We start from the raw sequence: 17,134 nt of genomic DNA, 5'->3' as shown, positions 1-17,134 counted from the left end.
TATAAATCAGAAAAGATACTCTCGATATGTTTTCCAAAGCACCTCTCATAAACAATGTCATTCACAAGGGATCTAGTGTTGTCATGCTCAGGTTGCTGCATGAGTGGGGCAGAACAAAAGCTGTGGAAAACGCACTGCATATCTCACAGACACACAACAAGACCAACTATTTTTCCAAATGAAGTCTGAACCATGCATAAAAATTCTGCAAACAGTTTCTGAACTGTAAATCTGTGTTAAAAAAGGGATAATTAAAAAAGGTTTTTGCGAGTCAGTTATTGGCATGGTGATATTAATGACTAAAACTATGTTAGTGTAGCTTAAAAAGGTCTAAGCAAACTTGTTTAATATTTGAAGAGGTAGTGTAAGAACTCTGATATTACATCATTAGATACAGATTTGACCAAGCATTTGAGTGCATTTGTGCATGTGAAGAAATACTTAAATTTAGTCATTAGAACAGTGTTATCATGTAATCATCTTATAAAACCTGCATGACATAACATGTATTCCAGTGCACTAATGCGATCAGATAATCTAATCGAAGACTAAACTTGAAGAAACTTTGATGGAAGTTCAGAAAGTGTACGGTAGGGGAAGGGTTAAGCATTTATGCATTCCTGCATTCCATTCAAGATTTAAGTACAAAGTTTTGGGGTGGTTTTTTGTTTGGTTGGGTTTTTTGCTTTCACTATTGGGGCTCACGTTAGTAACTGTAAGTCTTTAGGAAGCCTTTTTGACACTTTGGTGCTTCAATGCATCTCATCCAAAATTGCTTCAAACAATGACCATAATATTAACTGTTCCTGAACATCCAATCCTGGATCTGAACAAACTAGCTGTCAATAAAAACACACACACAATACACACACCTGTATGTAGATCCCATACACTAACCATAAAAGGCAAGCATCACCCTGAGTGGTTGGAAAAACACAGCCAGTTCGAGAGGCAAAGTGCAGGGGCTGTAAAGTAGGGAGCGAGCATTACAGCCACTCCGACACCATCTGCTCAATCCTGTAGCACTTCTCTTCTGCCTCTCTCTTTCTAGGTAAGTGTATCTATGCAGGTGAGTCCACTTCCATGGTGCTCTCCAAACAACATATTTATAATAGTTTCTAGTTATCTTAATGATCACTCAAATATAGAAATACATGAATGATTACATAAGTGCTGATGTTAATGCACCCCAGATTACTGGAATACCAATCCTCCATATGGATTCGGGTGTTTGTTCAGGAAAACTGAAATAGTTTTTGAAGTTATTTCCAATCTGTTTAAGGTTGCAAAAGTTCACATCACCACTGAATCAATATTGCAATCATAAAATAAAGATGATTATGTATGTGGTGCTTACATCCATAAGTACTCTGTTTTGTGCTGATTATGTGTCTGTGCCATGGAACATCGTTCTGAAATTGTTTTATTAATCTCCGTTTTGATGGGTGTTGAATAAAACGATGCCAACGTCAACACTGACAGCTTTTGAACACCATTTGTTAAGGGTGTGGCTATGCTGCAGATGATACAAAGTCTAAATACTGTAACATAGCAAATGGAGAACAGTTAGCTTTAACATTTTTTAAAATAAGCTTTTTAAATGAGCTTGACTATATCATAAAGAGCTAATATATAACTCTTGTAAATATGGGATTTTAACATAAAATTATGATGTGGTTTTTTTGTAAGAACTCAAGTTTTATGCTTATTTAGAGTCCAGTTGTGAAAGATTAGATGACAAAATGGAAGCGGCAGAAGGACAGTTAGGTGGCAATCAGACCGGATCATGTCAATTGGCAAACGTAGTAATGGCAGAACTATATAAATATCATTTAACGATATTAAGCAAAATGTATTAAGGCTGTCATGGCAAAGTCAGTCTGTCATTACTTCAGCAGCTCGGTCACTCCCTTATTAGATTAGGCTTCCAGTGCAACCTTTAAAAGATTCTAATGAGTCACTGCAGCCGTACACTGTAGTGTATAAATGGTGGGAGGAGTAATTAAACCATAAAAGTTATCACAATCCTAAAACTGACCTTGATGTCATGGTTCTGGTATTATGTAAGAGGAATTGCATTACATTTTGAATGTACTCTTAAAGTTTAGCTGTAAATTGTGATACCAAAATGTTACATTCTCTAAAATATGAATGTAGTCAATGTAGGATTCTGAATAACACTCCTACTTTTATTAACAAAAACAGAAAACATTTAGGGAACAGACTGGACAACACCACTGCTTGTGGTTTTAAGGCCTGAGGGTATGTGAGTCAATGTGAGAAAAAACAAGAGATGCAAGTATGAGCCACAGCATATTGAAACAGCTGGGTAGTGTGTGCACATACAAGGGACACACTAAACAAACACTGCGGTAACACTTTACAGCTTTCAGTTTATCATCAACTTTACTTCCTGTGAAAGATGTTCACGGATTACAACTTCCTCCTTTTTTGGTGTAGTACATTTTCAAAATCTTATTTACATGTATCCATTTTTTATTTTTATTATTATGCAATAAACATTATAGAAACACAATTTTTCCCATCATTTACATCTACTATAATTACAGAATAATGGTGCAACTAAGTAGTGGGCTACAGTAAATGCAGAAGTTAGGTTAAAAGGTTATTTCCAGCCTCAGTACCTTTTTTGGTGCCTGTGACTCACAAACTCTGCAGTATCTATGTTCTAATATGGAAAAAACTTTGATAAAACTACACTTGGCAAATACATTTCAAGAATAGAGTAATACTAAAGATTATAGTCATTTTCTCACTTCTGCTTTGAGTTGCTGCAGTTCTGACCTTCAGCTCTTGGTCATCATCCCACATGAAGACTATGAATATTAGAACTACCATAGACTTGTTCCTTATAACTGCTGATTTAATATGCTCATTTGTCCTCATTTTAACTATATCATTCACAATATGCCTATACTGAACCTCACTTTAACACTCAGTATTGTTTGCCTTTACTCTTCTACATCAGTGTACCATAGTGATTTATAATCCCATTATATAATGTCAACTAGAATAAGATGAAGTATTTATTGTTACCATCACCTCTCGCTTGTTCATTTGGTATCCAAAGCTACATGTAGAATTCTTTAAAGCTGCTTTGTAACTATGCCTATTGTTAAAAATGGTACATAAATATAATCTAATAAAATAGGAAGTCTCTAAATTAGTATTAACATATATATATACAAATAGTTAAGGACATAAATGCTAATGATAAAAAACACAAATGCCTCAATCATGGTAAAAATAAATGCCCTAATTATTTGAATAAGTTTTATACTACAACTAATGGAAGCAGAATTGTCATTGGAAGGAATGAGAAAGACAGATAAAATGTTAGCATAATATTTTAGTTTGAGTGTCTTATTTGGTGGAACTTTTAATTCCTATAAATACAGTTATCAGTGTAATGAATTTCTTGAATCCTGTCTCACGTCCCTGGTTCTGCAGTTGCCATCATGCCACAAGTCGAAGTAAAGAGCGAAGTTAAAAAGGTCCTCAATAAAACCACACCAGGTCTGCAGATATGGAGAGTGGAGGTGAGGTTTCAGCAGACAAGTTATTTGAGTAAAACATTGCGGTAAAAATTTTCATGTCTGTGTTTTTTCTCACTTAACATCTCACTTATCAGATCTCTCTTTTATCATGGACAGAAAATGGAACTAGTGCCTTGCCCACCTAAAACATATGGACAGTTTTATGAAGGAGACAGCTACTTAATACTACATGTATGTATTCACTGCAAGATATCAAACAAGTAATGAACATGATTAAACACTAAATAAAACCTGTAGAATATCAAATAGAGTGCTGACTGTGTCATGTATTCAATCAGACACAAAAGACCAACAACACCTTCACCTATGACATTCACTACTGGCTGGGCAAGGCGACCTCCGCGGATGAGCAGGGGGCTGCAGCCATTTACACTACCATGATGGATGAGCACCTGGGGGGCATTGCAGTGCAACATCGGGAGACCCAGGGCTATGAGAGCCCCACTTTCCTAGGCTATTTCAAACAAGGCATCATGTAAGGCACTTCATATATACATTTATATTTAGCCACTAGACAGGTGCTATTGTACAGAGTAACTTGGAAAAACATGCAAGGCGCATGCAACAATAAAACGAATATGTGGGGTTTCATAACTTCAAAGACAAACACATTACAAGAGCTAGGGTGGTGGACATGTTCTATTGTGGGCATGCATAGAGTTCAAATATCATAAGCCACCAAAAGCTCAGATAGTGAGTTGGTGTGTAGCTTTGAATTGAAACATTTAGATAATGCAGTGAAGTGCACTAAACTGTAAGCACAAGCTGTTGCATTTGAAAGGACATTGGAAAGTAGAGTTACAGTGATCCAATCTGAAAATGATTAAACTTTGTGTTAGTCAAGAATCAATTCAAGATGAGAATTTGAGGTATTTAAGATTTCATGTTAAAGTTCTCATTTACAAGCCATGAATTTTGCATTTAGATCACTGTGACAGAAATTGTTTGGCTTCTAGATTATTATGTAAAAGATAAATCAAGCACATTAATTATGTTGCTTTGTAGAAGCCAACATTCTGTTTTCCTATTTAAGCTTAGACAAAAATTTATCAAGAGTAACTCCTTCTAGGGCTTTCGAGCCACATGCACCAAATTCGGATATGTTGTAGACCCTGGTCTGATGTTTGTTGCTTTTACTTTTCTAAGCGATCTGAGTTCCAGTACTTCCGGTACTGGGTCTCAAAATGGCCTTTTTTCCCATAGACTCCCATTATAAACTTTGGAGGTTTATAACTCGGCAAGCTTTCGAACTATCTACACCAAACTCGGCCAGCTCCTTTAGGGTGATACTCTGAACAAACTTTGGTGTACCGACTGGCCTTTCGGTTGTCCCGCAGCCAAAATATGCAAAATCAAAAAATATTTTACATTATTGACATGTCAAATATCAAAACACTCAGGGGAACTTCCTCAAGAGTATTCTGATAACCTCACAGGCTTGTCTCCAGTTGCCTTCAAATGTTTTGGCACCCTAGCTTTCTGTCCACTTGCCTCCAAACGTAACACTGATCCTTATGTCCACTCGCCTCCAAAAAACACCGGCCTTTGCGAATACTTGCTTTGTCAAAGCCAACATCAAAGTTTGTCGCGAGGAACTTTACAAATCTAGTTATACTATGTTTTCTTTCCTACAGTTATAAGAAGGGTGGAGTAGCTTCAGGAATGAAGCAAGTAGAAACCAACACGTACAATGTCCAAAGACTGCTGCATGTGAAGGGTAAAAAGAATGTGATTGCAGGGGAGGTAAGATGTTTCACACTTCATTTAAGAACAGGAAGTTCATGAGTTTTTCACCAAATGCAAGAAAATGCAGTAGAAACTGTCGAGACATATGTAGAGCTGCTACAAGATTTAACATGCTATTAGTGACATTTTCTATGCAGGAAGTTTTTTTTTTATGTTACAGTTAATAAAAATGTCTTGAGGATTCTCATATGGCTTTTATTTAACAATTTTTCACTTATTTACATACATACATACATACATACATACATACATACAGAAGAACAGGCCAGAAAGAAAAGTGATTTTAAAAATAAGGGGAAACAATTGAGTGATGAATGGCTGTTAAAGATATACACAATTATATTTAATCTGCTACTTGAAACAAATGGTCAACTAACGGATATACCATTCAGATAAAAAAGGACATTATGTGTAAATCTGTTTTGCTCTGTGCTCAGGTGGATATGAGCTGGAACAGCTTTAATAAAGGCGATGTGTTCCTGTTGGACCTGGGGAGCATCATAATCCAGTGGAATGGCCCGAATAGCAATCGGATGGAGAGGCTAAGGGTACAGAGTTACTATTAATTCTGCAAATAATAAACAATATATGTTAGCTATATATGATAGATTTAAACAGTAAAAACAAAAAGAATTTGAAGAGCTCAAGTCCAGTAAAGACTATTCAATCTATGGTGTGACAGTGATATAGAATGTTTATGTCCATGTAGGGAATGAATTTAGCAAAAGATATCCGTGACCGAGAGAGAGGCGGTCGAGCACAAGTAACAGTGGTGGAGGGAGAGAATGAGGATTCTTCTAAGGAGGCCATGAAACTTATGAAACAGGTGTTGGGTGAACAAAGGACCATTAAAGAAGCCATTCCAGATGAGGTGGTGGATGAGAAAATAAAGTCTAGCATCAAACTCTTTCAGTAAGTTCATTAAAACAGCACTTTACATACAGATCTATTTTTAAAGAAATATCATCTGTAAATGTACACTGACCATATCACTAGATACCAATCACATTACTTCATAAATACTTATATGTCTATTTCTGTTGGGCAGCATTTCAGATGCTGACGGTAATCTGGTAGTACAGGAAGTGGCCATGAAGCCACTAACACAAGACCTTCTAAACCCGGAGGTAAGAAACGAAGAGTGTTAAACTGTTAAATAGTTTTAAAGCGTTTAAAAAGTGCTGAATAAAATGCAAAGAATTCATTTCACACTGAGTCAGTGGTTGTGAATTAACTGTTTACGAACACTTAAATAATGAATTTGAAGAAAGATGTACGTAACCGTGAGAGACGTTTATTTATTAAGCACCTGCAATGACATAACTGGAGCAAAACAACAAATTGCATAACATACAAAATGGGCTTGGAACAGCAGGATTTTCCAGCTTATGCTGGCTCTATTAATGTAGATACCAGGGCAAAATGTTGTTTTATTGTTATCAGCTACACACCTCATTATGTTGTATTTATTTTACCCTTTTTTAAAATTATTGCCAGATTATCGCCTGTACCTGCAGAAAGGACATACTATAGGGCCCAGTAGCTGATTGTACAACAGGTTTTAGATACTGAAAATAGATGGTGTTCTTGTATTTCTCATATAATTGAAAGTGATCAAGATATAAAGCAATTTCATTTGCACAAGACAAAGTGTCACAGCCCTGTGTGTTACATTTCACAATGTAATTCTAGGTGTACAAACTTTTTGAAGGAATAACTACTTGAACAGAATGTTGCTGTGTGTTTTTGCATAGTTTTAAGGATTGGATTATGAATTGCAACAGCTTCTTGTTGTGTAATTAGCCAGCAGAATAATGTACTGTGCTTCACCAACTCAGGGGGAGGGAACAACCCTGTGCAAAGGCCACTGTGATATAAATGTCTCTAACACTTCATAAAAGTCAAACAGTGTGAATAAGCACATGCATTTTCTAGGGGTCTAAGGGTCATAAAGTAATAAGCAGATAGATATGAGCCCTACCTTAATCGATGATAGGATCATTGTAAAGTTACAAAAGATAGAAAGTCTCCTGAGATAAGGAATTGAAACAAACATACTTCTTCTTCGAAGCAGCGCTGTGGTAGACAAAGTCAAAGTTTAAAAAGAACAAATGGCCAGTAGTGAGAAATAGTGACAAATTAAGAAGCGAGACAGGAAAGCAGAACTAGGAATTAGCACATTTACATTAAACACTTAGAGATGTACTTGTATTTATTGTAATTTTTTGCACCATAAATGTTGCAAAATATCAATGAAGATCCATAAGGCTGCCTGAATAAAAGATAAGCACCTGCCACCCACGACATTATAAAATGGTATGAACAATGTCCTTGATTACTGAACTTACATACTACATATTACATTAAAGACATATTTATTCTTTTTTGCAGGACTGTTATTTGCTGGATCAGGGTGGACTGCGTATCTTTATCTGGAAAGGCCGGAAGTCATCCAAAAGGGAGAGGTCAGAAGCACTAGAGAAAGCTGAGGTGAGAAACACATCTGAGCATTGTGACCTTAAAATCTAAATGACTGACTCATATACTGTAGTGTGTTTGCAAATTCAAATTTCATTTTAAAATGATTTTCCACAATTAAATACCAATTCCATACTTTCCAAAGACATGTGGTATACATTATTGTTTACGTTACATTTTTTATATATTCAGGCATACAAAAAGGCCAAAAATTATCCTCCGTCTACATATGTGGAGACAGTAAATGATGGCTCGGAGTCTGCGGTGTTTAAGCAACTCTTCCAGAAATGGACAGTGAAGGGTCAAACTACTGGATTGGGCACAACACATACTGTAGGGAAAATAGGTAAGAAAAACGCAGCTTAGTTACTGAACAGAAAATAATATCTAGAGTACATTTCTAACCAAAAATTCTATATGCTTATAAATATTTTTCTCTGTAGCCAAAGTTGAACAGGTAAAGTTTGATGCCACATCAATGCATGCCAGGCCTGATATAGCAGCTCAGCAGAAAATGGTGGATGATGGGTCCGGTGAGGCTGAGGTGAAAAAATATTACTAGATCTTCAGTAAAATCTTCAGTAAAAGTTAACTTTTTTCTTGTTTTATTTAAGTTTTGAATTTTCCAGAAAGTGACTGGGTAATTTGTGACATCAAAAATTAATGGGTTAGAATATATTTGTTTAATTTCTTATAATTCATTATTTTCAATGTACAAAAGTCTGTGGATTACATATTTCTCCAGAAGTAAAGAATTAGAATACAGTATTAGACACAGAATATTATGTGTCTACTATACATAATCCACTAGCTGATAATAATTATTTCTGGAGTGTTATATTTGATTTACTTATTTTTGCAGTATTTAACAGATACAGTACTTCCAGCTAAATATTAGCCAAACACCGTAGTACAAATAAAACAGGGTCTAAGAATATTCAACTTTAAGTTCATTCCACCATGAGTGTGGATGCAGATACAGATCTTTCTTGTATCTTGCGGAACAACAGGTCAGGTTGTTCTGACTGTATCATGTTAGTGTCTTCATTCTCATTATTACATAAGTGTCATGTGCCATTAGCACAAGGGGAAGTTGATGTGTGTTAAACACAGTTGTGAAATCAGTACAGAAGCAGTTTAAACAAGATGTCCTTTTTGTCTTACAGGTATGGAGAATACAGGACAATGAACTAGTTTCTGTAGACAGAAAGTGGCTGGGGCACTTCTATGGTGGTGACTGCTACCTCATTCTCTATAAATATGAAGTCAACAACAAAATATACTACATCCTGTACATGTGGCAAGTATGTGTGAATGTTATTTCACAGTGCAATGTTCATTATATTGTTTTTCGCATTTTCTGTTCAGTCGTATTTGTGCAAGCCTTTTACAGACTGTACGTTTAATGCATTGCTTCAGGGTCGTCATGCAAGCACAGCAGAACTGACAGCATCTGCATATCAAGCAGTCATTCTGGACCAGAAGTATAATGGGGAACCAGTGCAAGTTCGAGTGCCTATGGGGAAGGAGCCCATGCACCTTATGGCCATTTTCAAGGGCAAGATGGTTATTTATGAGGTAGGTATAAGCCTTTTGGTGGTTGTCAATACCACCATGACTCGTATGAGAACGTCTTCTTTTTCCTATGGTACACAAAAATCTATCTTTAACTGCAGTAGATTGTACTGATTCAACAGCTATACTACTTCCCTCTGCATTTGCACTAAAACACTTTAAAATATTTAATTAATTTTAACAGTTACATCAAGCAATGTCACACAAGCATTTTCAGCACAGGTATGATTCAGCTGTAGAAATGAGGCTAAAGGCCGAATTATGTTATTTACTATTAACTGATGTTTAACTGCTGTATAAGCATTCAGAAATTATAGCAAAGGTATTGTTGGCAAAAACATGTGCATTGGCAATGTAGAATTTGTTTTATTTGTTGTGACTAAATATTCAAATCATAGCCTCCATCAGGTCATAGCCTCCAATCCGTTTGAAAATTTTAGATAATTTATATACATTTGTGTATATTGTATTTTTATGTATATATTTTATATCTTTTATCTCTTTTTGGCTGTATGTAGTCTTAATTGTATCCTGTCAATTCATAGGAAGGCAGTGCTAAAGATGACTCCTCTTATGGTCCATCAGGACCAAGACTGTTCCACATTCATGGCTCAAATGAGTTCAACACACGTGCAGTCCAGGTGGCTGCTCGCTCTTCCTCACTCAACTCTAATGACGTGTTTGTGCTCAGCACCCCCAACTGTTGCTTCCTGTGGTATGGAAAGGTCGGTGTCAATGCCAGCCAGCTAATTGACCCTAACTGAAAATGAGTGTGTACAAGTGTTTGTACAGTGGCTGTGATGAAGTTTTCACATGGAGAGTGTTCTAGGCACAATTGACCACAACTCAAAACAGTTATTGAAGATAACTTAATAATAAACTCTAAGTATAGTCACATGATGCTCTTTTTCTGTAGGGATGTAGTGGGGATGAAAGAGAGATGGCTAAATCTCTGGCTGACATCATTTCCAAGAGAGAGAAGCAGGTCATAGCAGAGGGTCAGGAACCTGCTGAATTCTGGGTTAACCTTGGCGGAAAGTCTCAGTATGCCAGTGGCAAAAGGTTATATTATTTTATTTTATATAAAGAAATGATGTAAAATAGTCAAATATAGGCAGATATTCCTAATATCTGACATTTTAATTAAGCTCTGTTTTTGGTTCCCATGACTAGACTGCAGGATGAAACCACTCAGATCACTCCCCGCCTCTTTGAGTGCTCTAATCAGACTGGCACATTCATTGCAACTGAAATTACAAACTTTAACCAGACTGACTTGGATGAGGATGACATCATGTTGCTAGATACCTGGGATGAGGTAAGTGGTCCTTTCCCCAAAAACATTCAGCAACATCACAGAATATAACTCATGCTATGTACTGCTAATGATAGATCCAATGTCCATTTCATCCAAAGGTCATGGGTATGAGTATTTGGTTCTATTACCATTAACACAAAAAAAAGAAAAAGGAAAATTCTTTTTGTAAAAATCCTGTACTTAAAAAGCTTTGAGTCCATGTTTGTATACAATTTTGATTTGTTAATTAACCAAAAATAAACTCTTCTCCATTGATCAGATATTCTTGTGGATTGGTAAACGATCAAATGACAAAGAGAAGAAGGATTCTGTTATTACAGCACAAGAGTACCTGAAAAGCCATCCTGCTGTACGTGACTCAGACACCCCAATCATAGTGGTCAAGCAGGGGTTCGAGCCACCGACCTTCACCGGCTGGTTTCTTGCCTGGGACCCTCACATGTGGAGTGTATGCACATTTGAAAATGTTTAAAATTTGCTATGATTAGTATTGCATGATACATGAGTTGAAAATAATTCAGTTGAGTAATAATTTCAAGCTGAATTTTCTCTCAGGGTGGAAAGTCCTATGAGGAACTGAAGTCTGAGCTTGGAGATGCAACAGAGGTTATTAAGATTACAGTGGTGGGTTATCATGTATTTTTCTTTATTAAACTTGTTCTCTGGTGACCATCTGAAACTAAACAGTGTTGTAAATTTAGGACCTGACAAACTCCCACACCAACTCACACCAAGTGAATTCTGGAAAGGTTTCCATGTCCCCCATGTCCCCCAGTACACTGCCACAATATCCAGCAGCAAACTTGGTGAACTGTTCAGTAGAGAGCCTGCCTGAAGGTGTCGACCCTGCCAGAAGAGAGGTATTTGCATATACCCATAACTGATAAATGTGAAAGTTTTGTTTTATAACATTATATCTACAAATGATTTATTTCAATATTTCTTTCTTGATGACCAACACATCCTACACTATTTCCTGTTATGATTTACATTATAGCAGCAATAAACAGTCTAATTAAATAAACAGCACTAGTAATGTTAACAATAAACAGAATATTGCAATGTCCTCTTGTGTCCTCTCTCCCGAAAACTGTCCCGATAGCAGAAAACATACAGAACTTGGCAAAGCTCTGACACTAAAGACTCGTTCCATAAATTTTAAATAAATGGCTAAATAGCAGAACATATTTATTTCTTTTTATATTAGACTTATATTATTTAGAAAATATGCCATTCAAGTCCCTGTGAATTAGTTGTTATGATGGGAACAATTATGTTTCAGAATGAGCGCAAGCTGTGACTTGCTTTGCACTTGTACTTAGACTGTGTGGGCTTTTGTTAGAGAAAAAATAAACATTTAACTGTCCTTCTGACAACAAGATGGTGTCCTACTTGTCTCTGTCCTCAGGAATATCTCTCAGAAGACGATTTTGCTTTAGTCTTGGGTGTTGCACGGATGGATTTCTACTGCATGCCCTTGTGGAAACAAAAGAACCTGAAGAAAGAGAAGGGCCTGTTTTAGAGATACAACAGGAATCATCATGAAAGTGTATTTTCCAGGCACTGACATTACACAACAGTGTACATGACTTGCCCCTATTGTGAAAGTAGGAATCTGTTTGTTTATGTTCACTTTATGTTAAGTATCATATAGAAAATAAAATAACTTAAATGCAATTACTTTTTTTGGGAAAATTTGAAACTAATAAATCTTTTTGACTAGTTTGAATTTTATATAAATTGTTTAATTAGATATGTGATAAATGGATAGAAATTTAATAGACTATTTAAGAAAAACTATTTGGTTGATAGGCAGCTTTTTCACGGCATTGTCTTTCTGACATTCATGAATTTCTGCTAAAATATTTGATGAATTTGCAGTTTCACTCCAGTCCCTTAGCTATTTCAAGGACCTATGAAATGTCATTGTAATGATTGTTATGCCAAGTAAATATTTAATGTACAGTAAAAGATATACAAATTTTCCAATACAACTGCCAGTAAAATACTACTACCAATATAGTAATAATACAAAATGTTCTCATGTAAAAAATTATTCATTACTGTGCTTTTTTAACACAAGCACAGATTTACAGTAAAGATAGAACATGATGTCCCTCCTTTAGTGCCTTCTTTTCGTAGTTACACACCCTACTATTATTTGAACGTGCAAATGAATGTGTGTGCATGTGCTGTATAAGCCTGACAGTCTGTATTGTTTTATTTGTTACTAACATATATCAGTCATTAAAGGACCTCACACACGCTCATAACATGCTCTTTTATACCTAGTTTTATTATACATGTAGGTTAGATAACACATGTAGTCAAATGTACATAGAGTTCATCGACAGTAAGACAAAATCCAGGCTAAAGACATAATCATAAACAAGTGTAACCTATATTTGTTATAGTATGCAAAAGAAAAGCAAATATCAAGTCTTTGAGTGTCAACTACATATATATAATATGTCTAATGTCAACAGTATTTTCATTTAATAATAAGAACGTTAAGGAAAAGTTTGGTTAAATAACAAGCACTCCATACAATATAATAACATACCCCATGTAATAACTGAGAAGTAGCAATGTACACTTTTGTATTTACTTTCTGAACAGAACTTGAAAATATTCACCAATAAGTAAAGTGTTTCATGAGATTAAGTGTTAGAAAAGAGAACATAGTGAGCAGCTTTGCTGTAACTCACCAAATCCAGTAATTCTGCAACACGCTCAAACCGTTCAATGCTCTTATTGTAGCAGCTTTGCTAATCTATTTCCTCAAACAACTTCTTGAAAATCTACCACCCTGACATTTAGTTACAAACCTCCTTCTCTGTCTTTAAGTATTCAACTATTTTATTGCTTTATTTGATTATTGCTTAATTTAATTTCCCACCTTATTGGCTGAGACCTTGTTTATTTTGTGTTTTAATGACAAAATGGTGAATTTAGGGTCATACATACTGTGAATCTTGCTGTTAACAATAATATTACAAGTAAAAGTGAGCTTTACAATAGCGCCACCTGGTGGTATACAGTAGAATTATTTTCTTATAACTAGAATCTTATACACAGGAACACTTCCTTTATAAAACGTCCTGCTGTTGTCTAAGATTTTTCTTATATCTTTTCACTGAACCTTTGAAAATAAATGCAACCAATAAAATAATTTGTATTTTCCTTGCATCAAGAAGAACTTAATTAATTAAAAAAATTTTAGAAAAAAGCTAATGTTCTCTATGGACAGATTCCTTAATGGCTTAATTATTGTACAGTTTAATGAGTCTCTCTGCTTCTCTGAGCCCAGATAGATAGGCTCCATGGGTGGTGGTGTAGAAGTTCTCATGAGTGGCTTCACCTGCAAACAGCACCTGCAGAGGCTTCAAACACACACATACACAATCATCCAGCATACTAATAGTCAGTATTAGGTGCAATGTGTAACTCATTCAACCAAAGATAGCTACATACAAGTATTTCCAACATTGTAACCAATATTTCTGTTTTACTGTTGTTAGTGATAACAATTTTCTTAGATAATTAACCATTGATCACTGCCTTGACTATTCACATTAACATTAAAATTAACATTAACTAGTTCGGAAAAAGACAAAAAATGTGTGCTAGAGCTACTGCTGAACACTGCTTTTGGTGTTCTACTGTGTTAATTCTGTTAACACCAGTTTAACCGGTTTAAAGAGAAAAAAAGCTTGACTTGACATCTTCATTATATTGTCTATTATACTGCTGCAAGGTCACATAATACCATTCCATGCCTTAAGGCAACATGAGCAGCTACATCAATAAGACCAAAGATCTACAGTACTTGTAGAAGCTATAGGTATGTAGCACTGAATAGGTTCATAACACCCTTCAATGGTAGAAAAACCTTTTTAGTTTCCAAGTTGAACCACTTTATAATGGGGAATGTTATCGAGACCAAATTAGTTCTACAAGGAACCTTAGTCAAAAAAGTGGAGTCTGTTATAACAGCAAAAACACCTCTGAAATAATAAGCAGTACATAGAATTTCAAAAAGGTTTGCATTAAATAAAATGTATTAATAGCAGCAGTACTAAAGGAAAGATAGGTACCTCTGTGTCTGAAGCTTTTGTCTGTAGAGGAAGAGGTAGTGCTAGTGCTTTCTGATTTGTCACACCATTCACCCCCTTGGGAATGAATGTATAGGAGCCGTAGACATTAGCGTCATGACCCCACTTAGTGATCAGAACTTTGGACACATCAGGAACAGGCCAGCTAGTGAAAGACCTGAGCAATCTTCAAAGAAAATGCACATTTTTAGATTTTTTTTTTTCAAACTAATAAAACAAGCCAAGTGGGACAGCATGACACATGATATTACCTTACACAAGTGTCCTGAACCTCACTGTCTGGCAATGTCTCCATATGAAGAGCCTCTTTGCCCGTGATCCAGCCACAGAGCACTGTAGGATGACGGGCCACTGCATCAAATCCAGAAATCTTTTTAAACCATGTCTTTTTCCAGGTATCCTCTTCATGTTGACTGCTATAGACTGCCTTATCTTCAGGTCCCTCGTCCCACACAAGTTGGATTCCTGCACAGTCTTCTGGCCAAAATCTTTCACTGAAACACAGGAAGATCTTGTCCACGGTACCAAAGCCGAGCCTCTCAATAGCATCCAGCTTTGATTTTGGTAAGGCAGGTTCAAACATTGTTCTTGCTTTTTGTTTTAAAACCCCCAGAGATACAGTCACAATCACATGATCAGCATCAAAGATCTGATCATTTTCACAGATCACTTGAACAGCATGGTTCTGTTCATCCTCGTCACTCTCAGAGCTTGCTTTCAAGTCCCACTGGATGCTTTTCACTGCTGTATTGTTGAGAATAGTTCCTGTAGGTAGACCATTCAGAAGAAGATCTAAAATTGCTTGATAGCCCCCAGGACCTAGGCAATTAAAAAACTCCCCACCTGGTGCAATATATTCACTAGCCTGAGATGCAGACACTTCAAACAAAGAAGATACAGCCTCATCTGTGCATTCATTTCGTTTACACCATTCAAAAATTCTTGATCCATCTTCTTTATTAGCTAAAGGTGATTCAGCAAAGGACACATCAAGGTAATCTCCCAAAGTAAGGTCTCTGTACTTTTTTGGCAACTCTGAGTCAAATGCCTTGGAGGTAAGTTTCTCAAATAGAGAGGTGACCCCATCAGCAAGTTCATCTGGCAAGTGTTTTCCATCCTCTTTAAAAAAAGTAGTCTTGAGAACTTTCAGAACTGTCACGCAAAGCTTTTTCAGCTAGTAGATTATGTTTTTTTGCTAGTTTGTAAAGGTCATTTTCCTTCTGCCCATGGATCCAGTTAGCACCAAGTTCGATAATGTTCTCTGTAAATGGTTTAGTAGTGCAAACTCTTCCTCCTACACGATCTTTAGCTTCAAGGATCTTGATATCCTGAAATCCAGCCTTGATCAAAGTGGCTGCTGCAGCCAGACCTGCAAATCCTGCACCAATCACCACAATCTTGGCGTCTTCAGACATGACAGAAAATGTACTCTCGCTTTGAAAGAAGTAATCACACTAATGAGCAGTAAATATCTATTATGATTTTGTTTATATTTCACTATGCAGTGTAGGTGGTTAATAACTCCAAACTAAAACATCTACTCACATCCATTTGTTTCACGCAACAGCAGAGGTGTTGTCTCTTCAGCAGTTTAACTGACTTTGTGCTCTTCCGGTGAGTTAATGCCGGTTTAAAATACACCTTTGTTATACGTCTATTATAATGCAGTAAGGTCACATGATGCCAATCCACGCCTTAGTTCAACATGAAGCATCTTACGGCTTACAAATAGAAAGTTCATTATTACTTATTATCTGTGGTCCAATGTACAATTTAATGGCTATTAATCCTGGAAATTTTCTGTAAATCTGCTTTACACTAGTACAGCTCCAAACTGTGCTGAACTCTAACACTCCAGGACTTAGAGATTCCTGTTTACAGTCACATTAGTGAAACTTTCATTTAAAATCCATTAACCAAAGAAACACAAGGAACCTCCTCAGGAATCTTCTTGTATGACTGTAATAATAACTGTAAAATAATAAACATATGTTTATTTGGCTTTGCAAAATCTTAAATTACCAATGACTGATTCCTCTGCTTAAACACCACTGTACAGAAGTCTCTCAAAGTCAGTCAGGGGTATCTGTGAGTTTGTGTATGCACAAGAGGGCAAGTAACTCTTTCCTCCATGTGCCCTTATGTTGGTCTCTATACATTTTGGCAGGAGCATGTGTTTGACATGCATGTTGTAAGATTTACATTTACATTTACGGCATTTAGCAGACACCCTTATCCAGAGTGACTTACAACTGAGCAACTGAGGGTTAAGGGCCTTGCTCAGGGGCCCAGCAGTGGCAGCTTGGTGGACCTGGGGTTCGAAC

The 17,134-nt window shown here is 36.3% G+C and overlaps 1 protein-coding gene and 1 pseudogene across 2 annotated transcripts; one reads left to right on the top strand and one right to left on the bottom strand.

Moving 5' to 3' along the window:
* The first annotated feature begins 903 nt into the window (after window positions 1-903).
* Window positions 904-12,968, top strand: vil1 (villin 1). Of its 2 annotated transcripts, none has more exons than XM_060876822.1 (20): window positions 904-1,053; window positions 3,458-3,560; window positions 3,675-3,749; window positions 3,857-4,053; window positions 5,213-5,321; window positions 5,762-5,872; window positions 6,034-6,236; window positions 6,373-6,451; window positions 7,716-7,814; window positions 7,995-8,148; window positions 8,246-8,346; window positions 8,969-9,106; window positions 9,222-9,380; window positions 9,923-10,102; window positions 10,294-10,439; window positions 10,551-10,695; window positions 10,955-11,143; window positions 11,251-11,319; window positions 11,397-11,555; window positions 12,104-12,968. In XM_060876822.1, exons 2-20 carry the CDS (start codon window positions 3,480-3,482, stop codon window positions 12,215-12,217), a joined length of 2,508 nt encoding a protein of 835 aa, XP_060732805.1. In that variant the 5' UTR covers window positions 904-1,053; window positions 3,458-3,479; the 3' UTR covers window positions 12,218-12,968. The 2 variants fall into 2 exon arrangements, with proteins under 2 accessions (XP_060732805.1, XP_060732806.1); XM_060876823.1 differs by having other exon boundaries at window positions 911-1,051; window positions 3,472-3,560.
* A 253-nt stretch (window positions 12,969-13,221) lies between these two features.
* Window positions 13,222-16,551, bottom strand: LOC132850347 (spermine oxidase-like; annotated as a pseudogene).
* Window positions 16,552-17,134: the final 583 nt, after the last annotated feature.

Source organism: Tachysurus vachellii, chromosome 8 (genome assembly GCF_030014155.1).
Source record: "Tachysurus vachellii isolate PV-2020 chromosome 8, HZAU_Pvac_v1, whole genome shotgun sequence".
Taxonomy (NCBI): domain Eukaryota; kingdom Metazoa; phylum Chordata; class Actinopteri; order Siluriformes; family Bagridae; genus Tachysurus; species Tachysurus vachellii.
The sequence above is the reverse complement of the archived record's forward strand: the minus strand, read 5'-3'. Positions and strand labels throughout refer to the sequence as shown.